The sequence below is a fragment of the Mobula hypostoma genome, chromosome 19 (assembly GCF_963921235.1).
Source record: "Mobula hypostoma chromosome 19, sMobHyp1.1, whole genome shotgun sequence".
NCBI classification, from domain to species: Eukaryota; Metazoa; Chordata; class Chondrichthyes; order Myliobatiformes; family Myliobatidae; genus Mobula; species Mobula hypostoma.
The window spans coordinates 32,648,385-32,665,109 of NC_086115.1; the positions used below are offsets into that span (position 1 = coordinate 32,648,385).

The following is a 16,725-nucleotide window of genomic DNA, read 5'->3' on the forward strand; positions in this document are numbered from 1 at the left end:
GGAATAAATGGTATTGCTTATCAGAATTCAAAGTGGAAGATAGTTGATGGAAATATTCAGTATGTGAACATGACAATGCTTGTTTGAAAATCATTTCTCTAACTAATCTCATTTTCAAGATTAAACAAATTCATAAGTTTCAAATGCAAAATTCAGTGGCCTTGGAATGAAGACTGGTTTGGATTTTAGATTTTCCATAATTATTACATTAAGAAAATAATTGTATTCATCAAGTAGATAATGAATCGTGTTTCCCGTTTTGTAGTTCTATCTATAGTTTCATTTGCTGGTCTTTGACATAATTAACAAAAATACACAGGAAATCAAAGGGCAGCACAGGTCAGGCAGTCTGGGCAAAATGGGACTATAGGTTGCTTACGTCAATTTGGGAGCGTGGGAACATTTCTAGCATGCAACTGAAAATGAAGCAAAGAGGCCAGTGCTGCATCAAAACCCAGAGCCAGGCTGAACTTTCCACGTATTTGGACATGGACCAAATAGAACATTTTCAGAACTGACATGTTTTCATGCACCTTGATGTTGGACGTCCAACTGTATTTAATTTTCAGGCTTCAAGAAACAATGATCTCATAGATTTATTATATTTTCAAATGATTCTAGAACTGTAATAATATGTATGCAATGAACTAAGAGGAAGTTGCTGGCATGAGGCAAATTCTTCAGCAAGCAATATTTATTAATTACGAGTTATTTTTGAGCCTGTACACTCTAAACATTCAAAGACGTCACAATCTTTTGTTTAATGATAATTATTTTTGCTTCCACACCCTACCACTGCAGCTGTAAACACAAGCCAAAAGTATTCAGCTAAAATTCAAATTGAAACAATAACATCTGTCCTGAAATGTTGTAAGCCACATTAATGACGCAAGATTGGGAAGCTAAATACACATAGAGTCTTACATAATAATAGAGAACTACACATGACCTTTTGCAGTTTGCTTTTGCTGCGATACCAAGGGAATACAAGTCAGTGAATAGAGTTGTGAGTCATTTAATTAATATGTGCCTGAATGTGATCTTTGATACAGAATCCATTGAACAAAACCCTTCCTACAAAAGGAAAGAGAAACAGACATCTCCGTTTTGCAAACAATTTGAATGCAAATGAAAAAAACGCAGTACGACCTTCACTGATGACAAAAATAGCATTTGATGAAGTAGAGCCTTCTGGGCTGAACACACCCTAAATTCTACGGAGCTTTATGGAATACAGACAAATTACCTTAAGTGTATAATTGGAATAAGATGTAGATCAAGTTCTGGGCTAGAAAAATAGCTTCTGGAAAGAATTAATTCAAAATTATTTGTTAATCTAAATGGAAATCTCCCAAATTTGGTGTCTTGTCAACAATCAGTATGTTTTGAATAGCTGAGAAAATAAATAGGTAACAGGAATTTTGGAATATAGGCTAAAAGTCAACAGACAAGAAAACAAAAAGTGAATAATTTACTGTGGAGATAGAGTCTCAGCAGCATTTGAATCTGAAAATGTGAACCAATTCATCTGCTTCAATGTCTGTAAAACAAAGGAGCAGGTCACTGTCTTCATGAAACAGTCATGTCTATATTAGTGGTGCTGAGGTGGAATGGTTGAAAGCCTTCATGTTTCTTGGTGTAAATAACACCAACACGAGAGTCAAGAGTGCACACCAACACCTCTACTTTTCAGAAGGCTGGCAAATTTGGCAACCCCTCCCCCCCCAATGGCTCTTACCAATTTTTATAAATACACCACAGGAAACATTCCATCTAGATGTATGGTATGGTAGCTGCTCAGCCCAAGACTACAAGGATTTGTAGAGTTGTGAACACAACCCAGTCCAACACCCAAACAACTTCCCCTTCAGTGACTCCATCTACACTTCCTGCAGCCTCAAGAAAACCTCTCCCACCCTAATCATGCCCTCTTTTCCTCTCCATCAAAAGGCAGATATAAAATAGTTTCCATCCCACTATAGACCTCTCAAGTGCTAACAGATGAACCCTCAACTTCCTAATCGACTTCATCTTGACCCTTGCACTCTGTCAAGCTGTACTATACTGTCTCTGTAAATGCAACACTATATTGTGCCTTCCATTTTTTTTACTATCCCAATATAATTATGTTTGCCAAGATCTGTATGGATGGCACACAAAACCTTTTCACTGTACCTCAGTACATGTGACAGCAACAACCAATATTAATACCAATAAAAAAAACTCAAATATTGCAATCAAGTGAAATGCAACAACATCAAACATTTCTAAATTTGAAAAACTGAACTTATACTTGAGTCCAGGGATTCCCATCGGTTATTAGGGGTCCATGGCATAGAGAAGACTGGGAACCCCAGCTCTAATCTGACAGAGGAAATAATGAAAAGCATTGAACATTAATAAGCATGGACATGCAATCAATGTTATGTAAAAGATTGCAAGCAGGTTGCACCTCAACTGCGTAGATCCAACCTGGGAGAAGAATCTACAAAATTCCTAATGCTAAATTTTTGGGCTAAAAAGGCAGCCTGTTAAGGCTGATTTATACTTGTGTGTCAACTCGACGCTGTAACCTACGCAAGAGGCCTACGCATGTTGTGAGCATTTATACTTGTGCGTTGGTGTGTCTGCGTCGCTCTGCAATTCGCGCATGCGCACACACCTGCCCGTGCAAGGCTTCATGGTCATGGTAGTCTTTCTCGGGGTAAACAAGTTTAAAGCGAGCGTCTTTTTCATAAAAGCGAAATGTGTCCTCCATAATTTCGGAGGTCTGTAAAGCTTTATGGAAGCATTGCAGCCAGAGTTCCTTCCCTGCCCTTCAGTTGCCCAATGGGAAGCTACTGCAGCGTAGGAGGAAATGCGATGCTACCAGGTGGACCAATCAGTTGTTGCGGTCTGCATTGCTGCGATGCGTAGTTACATTTTGGGAGAGGTGTGCGTCATGCTATGGTGTAGGGATCCACATAGGCTCGAGTTGACGCACAAGTATAAATCAGCCTTTAGAATTATTACTGTTAAGAGAGTTGAGACACTGAATACAGGCAATCTCTGGATTACATTAGGGTTTTGAGAACTGTCGGAAAGTCTATCTGTTTTCTATAATAATGCATACCATACTGTTGTATATACCCTTGTTGTAATTCTTTCATTTCACCCAATAATCATCCTAACACTACCCATAATTAATCTAATAAGATATATATTATATTCTGTCTTAAATGAATACCATGAAATATCTTATTACCACTATTACTAGCTTAAAAATGCTGTAAAATGTATGGGAGTTTTTGTGTGAAGTCAGATTTCCATAAGTCAGGTTATTTGTAACCAGGGAAAGTATACTACAGGCATCCCTCATATTACGAGATGCATCTGCTTTCCTAGCAAACAGTCCATACCACAATCTTGTATTACATGAAGACATATCATCTGCTTCAGGGTCACAAAAATAAGTAAAAAATTTTAAAAATCTTGTATTTATTAACTTTCCTCCCCCACATAAATTCTGTGAAAGTGAACTTTATTCCACATTTCAAAGTTCTGGGTAGGCATTAATGAATTCGGCATGTGATCACCGGTATATGGAAGAACAATGAAATTGCATAACAGGGAGAGTCCTTTTGGCCTGACAGACTTACATCAGTATTTTTACTCCAAGCAAATCTCTTGCCAACCTCTTAACATCCCAGAACCTATTTTATTTCTCTCAAGTACTTGTCTAACATCCCCCACACTGGAGAATAACAGGTCAGTTGACATGTGAATTGCAGATATGTTCAATTGGTTGGAAGAGGGTCGTTCATCAATGCCAAGAACATCAAATAGATATTACTAAAGCTGCCTATCAGAATCTGAAGAGCTTGTTATAATTCCAATATTTTGGCATCATTATTGAGATAATGTCATTATCATTCACATTGAGTTCTTTATCTTTCATCAAGCAAAATATAGGATAAAATTACCAATACTAATTCATCGCAACTACAAAGAAGAGGCTGAGCTCCAATGTTTGTAGTAGTGACTTTCCTTTCTGGACAACTGCTCTTCTTAGCAGAGCCCAATCAGACAGCCAGCGGGATGAAATTTGAGTTGCGTGGGTGACAGAATAACAGATAGAACATCACATAGCAAATGATTGATACTTCAGTGTTGATTCCGTCCACACCACTTTACACTTACAAATATGTATCTGCGATAGTAAATTTATACTGTGACTCAAACAAGATGCTGACAAGAATTACACAAACTTACCAATTTCATCAATAAAGATGATCGAAGGTTGCAGCTTCACAGCCAATGAAAATACAGCTGCAGCCAGTTTTTGGGATTCTCCATACCATTTATCAGTCAAGGTGGATGGCTGTAGATTAATGAATCGACATCCAGCTTCTTTAGCAGTAGCCTTGGCAATGAGAGTTTTTCCACAGCCTGGAGGCCCATACAGAAGTACACCTAAAGTGAAACAAAAAAAGCATTCCTGAAAGTTAATTGAGGATTTCATCATATCACATGGAACTACTTTCTGAACCACTAAAGTTAATTCCAAAGGCAGGAAACGAGGAGTGTGCATCTACAACAGGACTCTCACTTCAGCTTTGGTACATATATAAAATTCTGCTTTGAAAACCATGCTGGATTGATTACTGTATGACGTTGGACCATAAGACCCTAAGACATACGAGCAGAATGAGACCATTTGGCCCACCCTGCATGCCCTGCAATTCAACCATGGCTGATTTACGTATTATCCCTTTCAACCCCATACTACTGCTTTGTCATCACTAGAAAGACCATGTAAAACTTTACTAGCATACTGTATTAGGCTAATGAGTCTCAGCAACAAGAGCTGCTCAGGCTTATTTCATAGTCCACTAACTAGTGGGTCAAAAGGCCATATGTTGATTCTTAGCTCAGACTCTCAAGCACAAGAAACATAATCTCACATTTCAGTGAAGCAGAATGGGAACACTGCACTGCTGGATGTTATGTTCACTTAGATGACATTAAATCATGGCTCCATCTGCTCTCTCAGATGGCATATAATATCTTGGAGTAATGTTCTGAAAAGCAGCAGTTACCAGTGTCCAGGCCAATACTTATCCTTCAAAGATCCAAGATAGATGATTTGATTAACTATTACACTGCTATCAGTGGGATCTTGCTGTACACCTGTTGCCAGCACTTTACTAAATTTATAGTGATTCCACTTTATACTTGTCCTCGGGCTGAGACTCTAAATTGGAGAAAGGACAATTTTGATGGCATCAGAAAGAATCTTTCAAGTGTGGTTTGGGTCAGGTTGTTTTCTGGCTAAGATGTACTTGGTAAGTACAGAATTTTTATGTTCCTGTCATAATAAAATGCAACGATAATGGGTTTAAGGAACCTTGATTTTTGATAGATATTGGGACCCTGGTTAAGAAAAAAGAGGTGCATAGCAGACAGGAACAAATGAGGTACTTGGGTATAAGAAATGTAAGAGAACACTTAAGTAGTAAATCAGGAGGGCTAAAAGAACACATGAAGATGCCTAGCAGACAAGGTCTGCTAGATAATCCTAAGGGCTTCTACAAATATATTAAGAGCAAAAGGATAGCAAGGAACAAAATCGGTCCTCTGGAAGATCAGGCTAGTAATATATGTGTGGAACCAAAAGAGATGGGGGAGATCTTAAATGGAATTTTTGTGCCTGTACTACTCAAAAGAAAGACAGAGAATCCACAGAAGTAAGGCATTGCAGCAACGAGGTCATTACAGGGGAGGCGGTGTTTGCTGTCTTGGGGCAAATTAGGATGGATAAAGCCCCAGGACCTGACCAGGTGTTGCCTCAGACTCTGTGGGAGGTTAGTGCAGAAATTGCAGGGACCCTAGCAGAGATATTTAAATTATTCTCAGCAATGGGTGAGATGCTGCAAGGCTGGAGGATAGCTAATGTTGTTCCATCGTTTAAGAAAGGTTCCAAGAATAAGACAGGAAATCATGGGCCAGTGAGGTTGACATCAGTAGAGGGAAAGTTATTGGAAGCTATTCTAAGGGGCTGGATTTGGATAGACAGAGACTGATAAGGGATAGTCAACATGGCTTTGTGCATGCTAGGTTACTTCTAATCAATGTACTAGTTTTTTGAGGAAGTTACCAGGAAAGTTGATGAAGGCAAAGCAGCAGATGTTCTCTAGTTGGACTTCAGCAAGGCCTTTGACAAAGTCTGCATGAGAGATTGGTCAAGAAGGTTTGGTTGCTCAGCATTCAAGATGAGGTAGTAAAATGGATTAGATATTGGCTTTGCGGGAGAAGCCAGAGTGTGGTAGTAGATGGTTACCTCTCTGACTGAAGGCCTGTGATTAGTGGTGTGCTGCAGAGAATGGTGCAGGTCCTTTCTTGTATGTCATTCATATCAATGATCTTGATGATAATGTGGTAAACTGGATCAACAAATTTGCAGATGACACCAAGATTGAGGGTAGTAGTGGACCACAAGGAAGACTATACAAGCTTGCAGCAGGATCTGGACCAGCAGGGAAACTGGTAGATGGATTTAATGACGACAAGTGTGAGTTGTTGCAGTTTGGGAGTACCAAACAGTTAAGGTCTTACACGGTGAGCAGTAGGACACTGATGAGTGTGATTGAAAAAAGAATCTAGGAAGAAAAATCTATAATTCCTTGAAAGTGGCATCACAGGTAGATAGGGTTACAAAGAAAACTTTGGCACATGGACCTTCATAAATCAATGTATTGAATACCAAAGATGGGATGTTATGTTGAAATTACATAATGCTTTGGCAAGGCCTAATATATAAATAAGAATGAAAGAGTGAAGAAAAAAAAAATTGCAAGGATTTTGTTGGGACTTGAAGACCTGAGTAACAGCGAAAGGTTGAATAAGGCTTTATTCCCTGGAGCGCAGGAGAATGAGGAGAGATTTGATAGAGGTATATAAAATTATGAAGGGTTTAGACAAGGTAAATACAAGCAGGCTTTTTCACTGGGGTTTGGTGAGACTACAACTGGATGTCATGGGTTTAGGATGAAAGGTGAATGTTTAAGGGAAACATGACAGGGAATTCTTCACTCAGAGGATGGTGAGAGCGTGGAACAAGCTGCCAGCACAAGTGGTGGATGTGGGTTCGATTTCAATATTTAAGAGAAATTTGGATAGCTACATGGATGGGAAGGCTATGCAGATCGATGAGACTAAACAGATTGATTGTTTTTGGCATGTACTAGATAGACCAATAGGCCTGTTTCTGTGCTGTAGTGTTCTATGACTCCGTGCTTGTGGATTCCCTCCCTAACATCTATATACCTGTGTTACCAACAACCTCCTTAAAACCTAGCATGTTAGACCACCTTTACATTCTTTATTCTAACACACCTCACAAGTCAGTGTTGAATTGTATTTGAAAATATTCTGTGGCATGTATTGACTGCTGAACAAATGAAGAGACTCAACCTGAATTACTTGTATAAAGCACACTTGGGTCTCTTTGAACATTAGTACAAATCAATCTCTCATCATTTAAAAAAAACTTTTTCTAGCTTGTGCACTAGGTCACGTGTGCTGTGTTCCCCTTCCCTTCTTCTGTGGCTCACCAGGGTCCCAGTTCTCACTCTCCTTTCCTAAACTCCAGGACCCTGATCCCTACAAATTATTTAGTTTACTGAACAATTTATTTCCATCGCGTATTAATAGTTTATCAAAGTGACTTAAAATTCTGAGTATTAACGGAATTCACATTCAATAGTCTAGAAGATTTATTGAAATTGTCAGTTTGCATGTGACATTTTGTCACCTCAGCCAAATCATCGATGCAGATTGTGATTAGCCAGGGCATGTCCCCAATCCCAGTGATGCCCCATTGGTCATTCCCCACAAATGAGAAAGGATCCATTTACTGCCATTCTTTGCTTTATACCCAATAACCAATTCCTAATCCATACACTAATTTGTTGTTCCAGGTGTTCTAAATATTCAAAAAGCACATGGCTCCCCCTCATCTACTCATCACTTCCTCAAAGAATTCCAGCAGACCAGATAACCATAATTTTCCTTTCATAAATCCATGCTGATTGCTCAATCCTATTATTCTTTTCAAAGGGTTCTGTTATTACATCCATCATAGAATCCAGCAGTTTCACCATCACTGATATTAAACAAAGTTAATTCCCTTCTATGGCGGGAAGATGGCGGCACGACGCAGCTTGCAGCAGCCACTCCGGTGGTGATGTCTGTTACTTGTCAAGTAGGGTGCCGTGCACAATCCTGATTTGATGGAGATGGACGTGAGAGCACAGGGGAACATCTGGTGAAACTTCTGAAATGCCTGCTTCGTCGCCGCTGCTGCTACTACTGTGTGGTCCAGAATCTCCGGAGGAGAAGGCCCCGAGTCCTCGGCTTTGCTTGTTGCTCGGCGGTTGGGGGCGGGGTCGAAGCGCTCGGTAGAGGATGGTGCTCAGAGAGGCTGTGTCGGAAGCTGAAAGCTTTCGGACAGACTCAGAGTCTGCTGCGGTCCGGTGTTTCCAATGGTGCTGCATCGGCGAGTTGGCGGCGCTTGGAGATTCATGGCAGGGAGAGTTCCTCCCTTCTGCCGCCTGCGTGGGATGATGAGTCTATCGGAACTTTGAGACTTATTTTTAAACTGTGCCCATTTGCTCTTTATCAAATTATGGTATTGCTTTGTACTGTTATCACTATATGTTATAATTATGTGGTTTTGTCAGTTTCAGTCTTGGTTTGTCCTGTGTTTTCCTGTGATATCATTCTGGAGGAATGTTGTATCATTTTTTAATGCATGCATTTCTAAATGACAATAAACGAAAACTGAACTGAACTGAACTTCTTTCTTACATAGCAGGGTCACATTTGCCTTTGATACCAGAGGAACAATACTAGAATCTATAGAATTATGGAAGTGATAATTAGAGTGCTCACTAATGTTATCAGTCTTTCAACAGATTGGAATGCAAATCAGCAGATACTTGGGACTTATCAGATTTCAAACTTATCAGATTCTCAAATGCTAATTTTCCTGACAAATACTTCCTTCAATTCCTCATCCTTGCTATACTCCGATTCTTTCGCATTTTCAGCAGTTTTGTCTTCTTTTTATTGTTGCTTAATTCCTCTGCCTCCTTGTACTCCAGTATAAATTCTGCCAATAGTATTCTCACTCTAATCTGGAGTTTTTAAGGTTGTAACTTACTAAACAATTCCATAACCCCAATCCTCTGGAAATGGATCATCAGAATCATAGCAATCATATTCAAGTTAAAGTGCACGTTTTAACCCATGCTTGCAAATGATTGCTTGTACAAAATACAACTCAACAGTCCTAATTGCAGGAATATACTACTGTAGTCAGTTTTCTGCAAAAACAGTGTGTGCTGCTGGTAGAATGTTTTGGTTTTGACTAAAGACAAGAAGCCCTGCTGTTCAACTTAGGAATGTTGCGTCAGCCAATCAGAACGGTGGGATGTAGAGAAAGTTCTAGAGAGAGCAGGGCAGAGAGAGTTTTGTGGCGGACAGTAGTCTGGTTTTGGGGTCTTTCGGTGGAGGTTGCAGAGCAGGACAGAAGGGAAGATGTTGGAGAATACCACTGGAAGGAGAATCCCCATTGCAAGAAGTGCTTTGTGCAGATGAATGGCTCCAAGGACGAAAGGCAATACTGCTGAGAGAGAGCCAATTTGCTCAAGATGGTCTTAGAAGGGAGTTTGAAAATGTGGCAGGTGCTTTCACGCAAACTCTGGGTCCAATGCCTGTGTAAGAAACACACTCCCAATTACCCAGCTTTGGAAGAGATGAGCTCCGATGATTATATGCATATTTAGACTGATGTAACTGCCCTTTTATTTTTTCTCTTTTTGAAATTTCTGATAATGTGATAAAGCTGAAATTAGTAAATATACTTTCTTTATAATTTTATGTGGTGTACGATCTGTTATTTCTTGCCAACCTAAAATTGTGTTTGGGCAGTACTTACACAGTATTTGCTCAAATCAAGGCTTCTTTAATCGGAACATCACAGCGTTTCTGTTTGGTTGAACTCCAAATCACACTGACCCCAGACATATACCTGTGTATGAAAGGTGGCTTTCTCTCGTGGCTGTTATTAGAGCTAGCTAACAAGCCAAGTTTGTATACAAGCCCGAAGTACACCCGCATATATATACATACATATATATATCACACACACACATATATATACATACATACACACATACACGCATATATACACATACACGCATATATACACATACACGCATATATACACATACACGCATATATACACACACATACACATACATATATACACACACATACACACACACACATACACACACATACACACACATACATATATACACACACACATATATATACATACACATATATATACATACACACACATATATATACATACACACACATATATATATACATACACACACATATATATACATACACACACATATATATACATACACACACATATATATACATATATATATACACATACATATACACACACACACTCACACCCCCCTCTACTGCATACCTTTTGGAGGTTGCAACAGCCTGGATCCTTCAAATAAATGTCTTTTTTGAATTGGTAATATCACAGTGTCTTTGAGCTCTGCAATCACATCATCCAAGCCAGCAACATCATCCCATGTAACCTGTTGAAAGTACAGAAACACAAAAGGTATCAATGGTGATAATTGTTGTATAGTTATCCACTCATGCCAGAGGACTACAGGATATCTAATGTTGTTCTGTTGTTTAAGAAAGGCCTTAAGAATAAGGTGGGAAATTATAGGCCAGTGATCCTGACAACAAAAGTGGATAAATCATTGGAAGACATTCTAAGAGACAGGATATAGAAGTATTTGTAAACAGGAACTGATTAGGGATAGTTAACATGGCTTTGTGAGAGAAAGGTCATGTCTAAACAATCTTAGAATTTTTCAAAGTTAACAGCAAAATTTATGAAGGAAAGGCAGTGGGCATTGTCGACTGAGGTCCATGTAGACAAGGTCCAGGTGGACATGGGAGGCTGGTCCAAAAGATTCAGTCCCTTGGCATTCAGAATGAAGTAGTAAATTAGATTTAACACTGGTTTAACAGGAGAGGCCAGAGAGACTATAGATGGTTGCCTCTTTGACTGGAGGCTTATGGCTAGTGGTATGCCGCAGGGGTCAGTCAGTGCTGGGTCCGTTGTTGTTTGTTATCTATATCAACAATCTGAATCAATAATGCGGTAAACTGGATCAGCAAATTTGCGGAGGACACTAAGACTAGGGCTTAGTGGACAGTGAGGAAAGATATCAAAGCTTGCAGAAGGATCTGGATCAACTGGAAAAATGACAGATAAATTTTAATTCAGGCAAGCGAGAGGTGTTGCACTTTGGGAGGACAGATTAGGTAGTGTCTGCTGTGTTTTCTTCTTACACAGTGAATGGTAAGGCACTAAGGAGTGAGGCAGAGCAAAGGGATCTGGCAATACAGATCCATAATTCCTTGGAAGTCATATCACAAGTAAATAGGTTCGCAAAGAGAACTTTCAGGATATTAGCCTTCATAAATCACTACTGGTTGGGTGTTTTATTGAAGTAGTACAAGACGTGGGTGAGGCCAAATTTGCAGTATTGTGTGTAGTTACTTGCAGGAAAAAATTTAGAAGAATGTTGTTGGGATTCAAGAACCTGAATTATAGGGAGAGGTTGAATAGATTAGGACTTCATTCCCTGAGGCATAGGAGAAGGAGGGGAGATTTGATAGAGGTATATAAAATTATGAGGGGTATAGACAAGGTAAAGGGAACAGGCTTTTTCCACCGAGGTTGGGTGAGACTAAAACTAGAAGTCATATGTTCAGGGTGAAAGGTGAAATACTTAAGAGGAACATGAGGGGAAACTTCTTTACTCAGAGGGTGGTGTGAGGATGGAATGAGCTGTCAGAGAAGTGGTGGATACAAGCTCGATTGAAACATCGTGGAGAAGTTTGGAAAAGTAAACGAATAGGAGGGATATGGAGAGCTATGGTCCAGGTGCAGGTCAATGGGTTTAAGCCAAATAGTTTGGCAAGGTCTAGATGGGCTGAAGGGCATTTCTGTGCTGTCGTGCTCTATGACTCTAGTAACAATGATCAGCAATGCTATACGTTGCAGCAGTTTTAATGAAATAATTTTCAATGTAGTTTAGAAAAGATATGGGTAAACTTCAACACCAGTTTTATGTTACTTACTTACAATGGTAAATTTTATTGTAATGTTAAAAATTATCCCGTGAAAACAGTACATGAAATGCCAACTCAAAAGCTAATTGTAGTTAAATGTCTGAACTGCTAAATATTATCAGTTAACAATCTCCTCAGTAATTCACACGTAACTTCGAAAGGTTTAGTAGTAGCCATCACTCCTTTGCAATATCACACTTGGATTTTAATGGCTTTGTAATCACCATTTGTGTGACTTCAGAGCTGTGTGTCAGACATGGCTATAAGCAACGTTGGGGCCCCATAGGCTAACTTCCTGTTTTTCCTGTATACCTTGGACTATAGATACAACACTGAGTCATGTCCTCTGCAGAAATTCTCTGAAAGCCTCATCATAGTTGGGTGTATAAAGGGAGAACGGGAGGATGAATACAGGGCCCTGGTGAATGTTGTGTCAAATGGTGCAAGCTGAATCATCAGCGGCTCAGCATCAGTAAGACAAAGGAGATGGTGATGGACTTTAAGAAGACTAAGCCTGCACTGCTCCCTGTTACTGTTAATGGTGAGGACTGATAAATACCTGGGGGTGCACCTGGATGACAGACCTGAGTGGAAGACCAACACAGAGACTGTGTACAAGAAGGGCCAGAGTCACCTCTACTTCTTGAGGAGACTGAGGTCCTTTGGAGTATGCAGGCTTCTCCTTCACATGTTCTACCAGTCTGCTGTGGCCATCACAATCTTCTATGTGGTGGTGTGTTGGGCCAATGGCATCAACACACGTGATGCCAACAGGCTCAATAAACTGATTAGAAAGCCTGGCTTTGCTATAGGAGTCAAACTTGACACACTAGAGGCTAACAACCCCAAGGAAAATCCTGGCAATTCTGGACTATGTTTCTCAACCTCCGCATGCCACCTTGGCTGAACATAGGAGCACTTTTAGTAATAGACTAGGACAACTGCACTGCTCCAAAGAGCACTATATGAGGTTATTCTTACCCTCGGCCATTAGGCTCTATTATGAGTCAACCTATAGCCAGGGAAGTGATGAACCCCTTCAGTTAAACTGCTTGAGGTAACTTGATTTTTATTCTTTCTTACTTCTTTACTAATATTTGTATACTTGTGCACTTGTAATGCTACAGTGACACTGTAATTTCCTTTAGGATCAATAAAGAATTTATCTAATAGCACCAGTAACTCGGGTAGAAAATGAAGGTGACAGGACCAAAATGCTGCTTCTTACACTGATACACCGAAGTCAATATGATAAGCTATAGCACCAAATAAACAACAATGACATAATTTAATGCAATTTCTAATGTAGAATTGCAGTGGAATGTTAAAGGTTATCATTTAGCAGTATTTTAAAAAATCTGGTGGAGGTCACCATCTTTGAAAATTAACCATTACATGGCATACATTATCATCTTATTAATCATAGCTGTGCTGTTAACCAAAGGCAACTTAACATGCATCTTGTGAGTTCAGCAGAGATTGTAGAAAATATAGTTCCAAGGTTTTCAGCATCCAAACTTGTAGCTTCATTACTGCCCCCTAATGGTTCTCAGTAAAATGCCAAGTACAGGCAAATAGGAAACTGCTAAGTAATTCAAATTATCTATCTCTGCTCAGAACTTGATTTCAGAATTTCCTTGATTATAGATTTCCAAGGTTCTTTAACTAGTAATCAAATCTAGGAATTAAAATGAGAGAAAGCACTGAAGCTTAATGTAATGACTCATACAATTTTAAATATTAGTTAAGCAACTATAGATGAGCAAACAAGAGAAAATCTGCAGATGCTGGAAATCCAAGCAACATGCACAAAATGCTGGAGGAACTCAGCAGGCCAGGCAGCATCTATGGAAAAGAGTACAGTCGATATTTCGAGCCGAGACATGCTGAAGGGCCTGCTGAGTTCCTACAGCATCTTCTGTGCATCACTATAAATGAGCAGACAGCTTTTTACTTAAAAACTCCTGCACATACTTAAATTCTGAAATACAATTTTTAAGTCATATTTACACAGCAAATCATTTTTTCCCTCCAGATTATACTGTAGAGCAGAAATCACAGACAAAAAAATCAGAAGCAAATTGTAAGCAGTTTTGTTGTGCATCTTTTCCATCAAAGGTAAATTCAAAAACCTTTATTCAAAAGTTGATGCACTTAAAAGAGAAAAAAAAAATTCCTGCAATTGGAGAATTAAAGTGACCGGGATCAGGAAGACTAGATTAGATCACTTCATTGTCATATACTGACAATATGACAATTGGCAAGGTTACTAAGTTTGCAGATAATATTAAAATAATGGCTTTATAAATGTTATAAAAGGTTATATAAAAAAAATTTACAGAGGGATCGTGACCAGCAAAGTATATGGACTGAGGAATGGCAAATGGCTTTCAATCCGGATAAATACTGCTTTTTGAGAGATCAGACCAAGCTACAACTCATGCAGTGACTGGCAGGGCCGTGGAGGGTGTTTTGGAACAGAGAGAGCTAGAACTCTGTTCATTAATGCATAGTTGATTAAAAGTGGCATCACGAGTAGACATGTGATGAAGGTGCTTGGCACACTGGCCTCCCTCACTCAAGGCCCGAGTATGGGAGTTGGGAAGTTATGCTGCAGTTGTACAAGACCATGGAAAGACTCCACATGGAACAGAAGTATGTCCCTTTACAAGAGATGAGGAGAAACTTCTTTAGCCAGAGGGTGGTGAATCTGTGGAAGTGATTGCCACAGAAGGCCATTGAGGAAAAATCATTGGGTATATTTAAAGCAGTGCTTGATAGGTTCTTGATTAGTAAGGACATCGAAGGTTAAGAGGAGAAAACAAGGGACTGGGGCTGAGAGAGATAATAAATTAATCATGATGGAATGGTGGAGCAGACTCGATGGGCTGAATGGCCAAATTCTGCTCCTATATCTTATGGTATTGTGGTTTTCTGGATTATTGTGTAGCTTTGGTCACTCTAATATATGAACGATATTAACCTAGAGCTAGAGTACAGAAAACAATTTACCAGGATGTTGCCTAGACTTGGGGGGCCTGATTTACAAGGATGGGTTGTGTAGACCAGGGCACAATTCCCTGGAACCTAAAAGATTAAGGAGTGACCTATTAGATGTATACCAAGATCAAGATGGGCGTAGAAAGTGTAAAAGCATACAGACTTTTCCCCCAGGGAGGGGCTACTAAAATCAAAGGAGCCATCAATGGTAGCTTCTTCATGCAAAGGGTGGAACTTATTTGGAATGAACTGCCAGAAGCAGAGGCTGAGTTATCGAGCTAAGTACATAAATAAGAAAGGTTTAGAGGGCTGTGGGCCAAATGTAGGCAGACGGGACTAACTTGCTGGGCAAAACTGTTGCCACGTGTGAATTGGGCCAAAGGGCGGGCCTGTTTCTGTGCTGAATATCTTAATACAGCATACAGAATTCTGTACATCTCATATTTTAAAATGTTAAAATACTTATTAATGACAGACTCTAACTGGCTCTGATTTTACTTAAGACAGCAAGTACAACAATATTTTGAAACATATTCTTAGCTTAAGTAACCCTTGGTATTTTTAAAAAATTAATTTGCTAGTATTTTCTTTTTCATTTCCAATGTCAATTTGTATGGAATTATCCATGCAAATATGAACACATGTTAGTGGCAAAAATTTACATTTACAATAGACCTGAAGCATTTTCAGTCCCTTCATCAAATTCATTCATACAAGCTGTAAAATGTTGAGTGCTAGCATCTTGCACAATAGGCTTTCATTTACTGGAATAATCTTTGATGCTACCCCTTATCAAATGACTTCTAAAACTGTAACCATACCTAGATTCCTCATTACCTTCAGCACACGTAATTCTTTCAAAGAACTCCAATTGATTTTCGGTCATACAAAAACTTGAAGCAACCAAGCAGTTGAAAGAACATCATTACAATTTATGTGTGTGAGGTATTATGAGGTAGACTTGGTAGCTTCTGGTACCAACAGCTTAATGCACTGGCAAGGTGCAAAATCACGACACACTTACGTATGTCTCAAAAAGGTGAGATTCCAGCCCAAAATAAATTGTTCAGAGAGGTGACTATCCCTTTCCATGTGCATTGATAGAAGAATGTAATGGAGATTAATTATCTCAGGCTGCTTTTTTGCACCTTATATTGGTTAGTTCCAAGATTCTATTAGAAGGATATAGTATCAGATTACCCATTTGGTTAAATGAAATGTAATATCCAAGTTACAAGCATATCAAAGGGTATTAAAAAACATCAATTTCTAAGTGTAAGCTCCATTGCAAGAGATGCTAAGTCCTCACACTGCTGACCAGACCTCATGAAGCAAACAATGGCCTGATCCTTTAATGAAGACAATAAAAATGTTTAACTGTCAACTAAAAATAAGTAAGCAGGTTGCCTATATCAGAAGTCCACTATATTGCAACAGTGCACAGCTGATATAACGATTACCATCTCTAAACACAAGATGATGGATACAATT

At 39.2% G+C, this 16,725-nt stretch overlaps 1 protein-coding gene across 2 annotated transcripts in view; it reads right to left on the reverse strand.

The window, feature by feature from the left end:
* The window catches only part of atad1b (ATPase family AAA domain containing 1b), a 46,988-nt gene that overhangs the window by 16,090 nt on the left and 14,173 nt on the right, over positions 1-16,725 (reverse strand). For both annotated transcript variants that reach the window (XM_063071624.1, XM_063071623.1), the window contains exons 4-5: positions 10,556-10,676; positions 4,252-4,452 (exon numbers count right to left, since the gene is read on the reverse strand). In XM_063071624.1, coding sequence (XP_062927694.1) covers positions 4,252-4,452; positions 10,556-10,676 — 322 coding nt within the window. The remainder of the gene's footprint in view (positions 1-4,251; positions 4,453-10,555; positions 10,677-16,725) is intronic.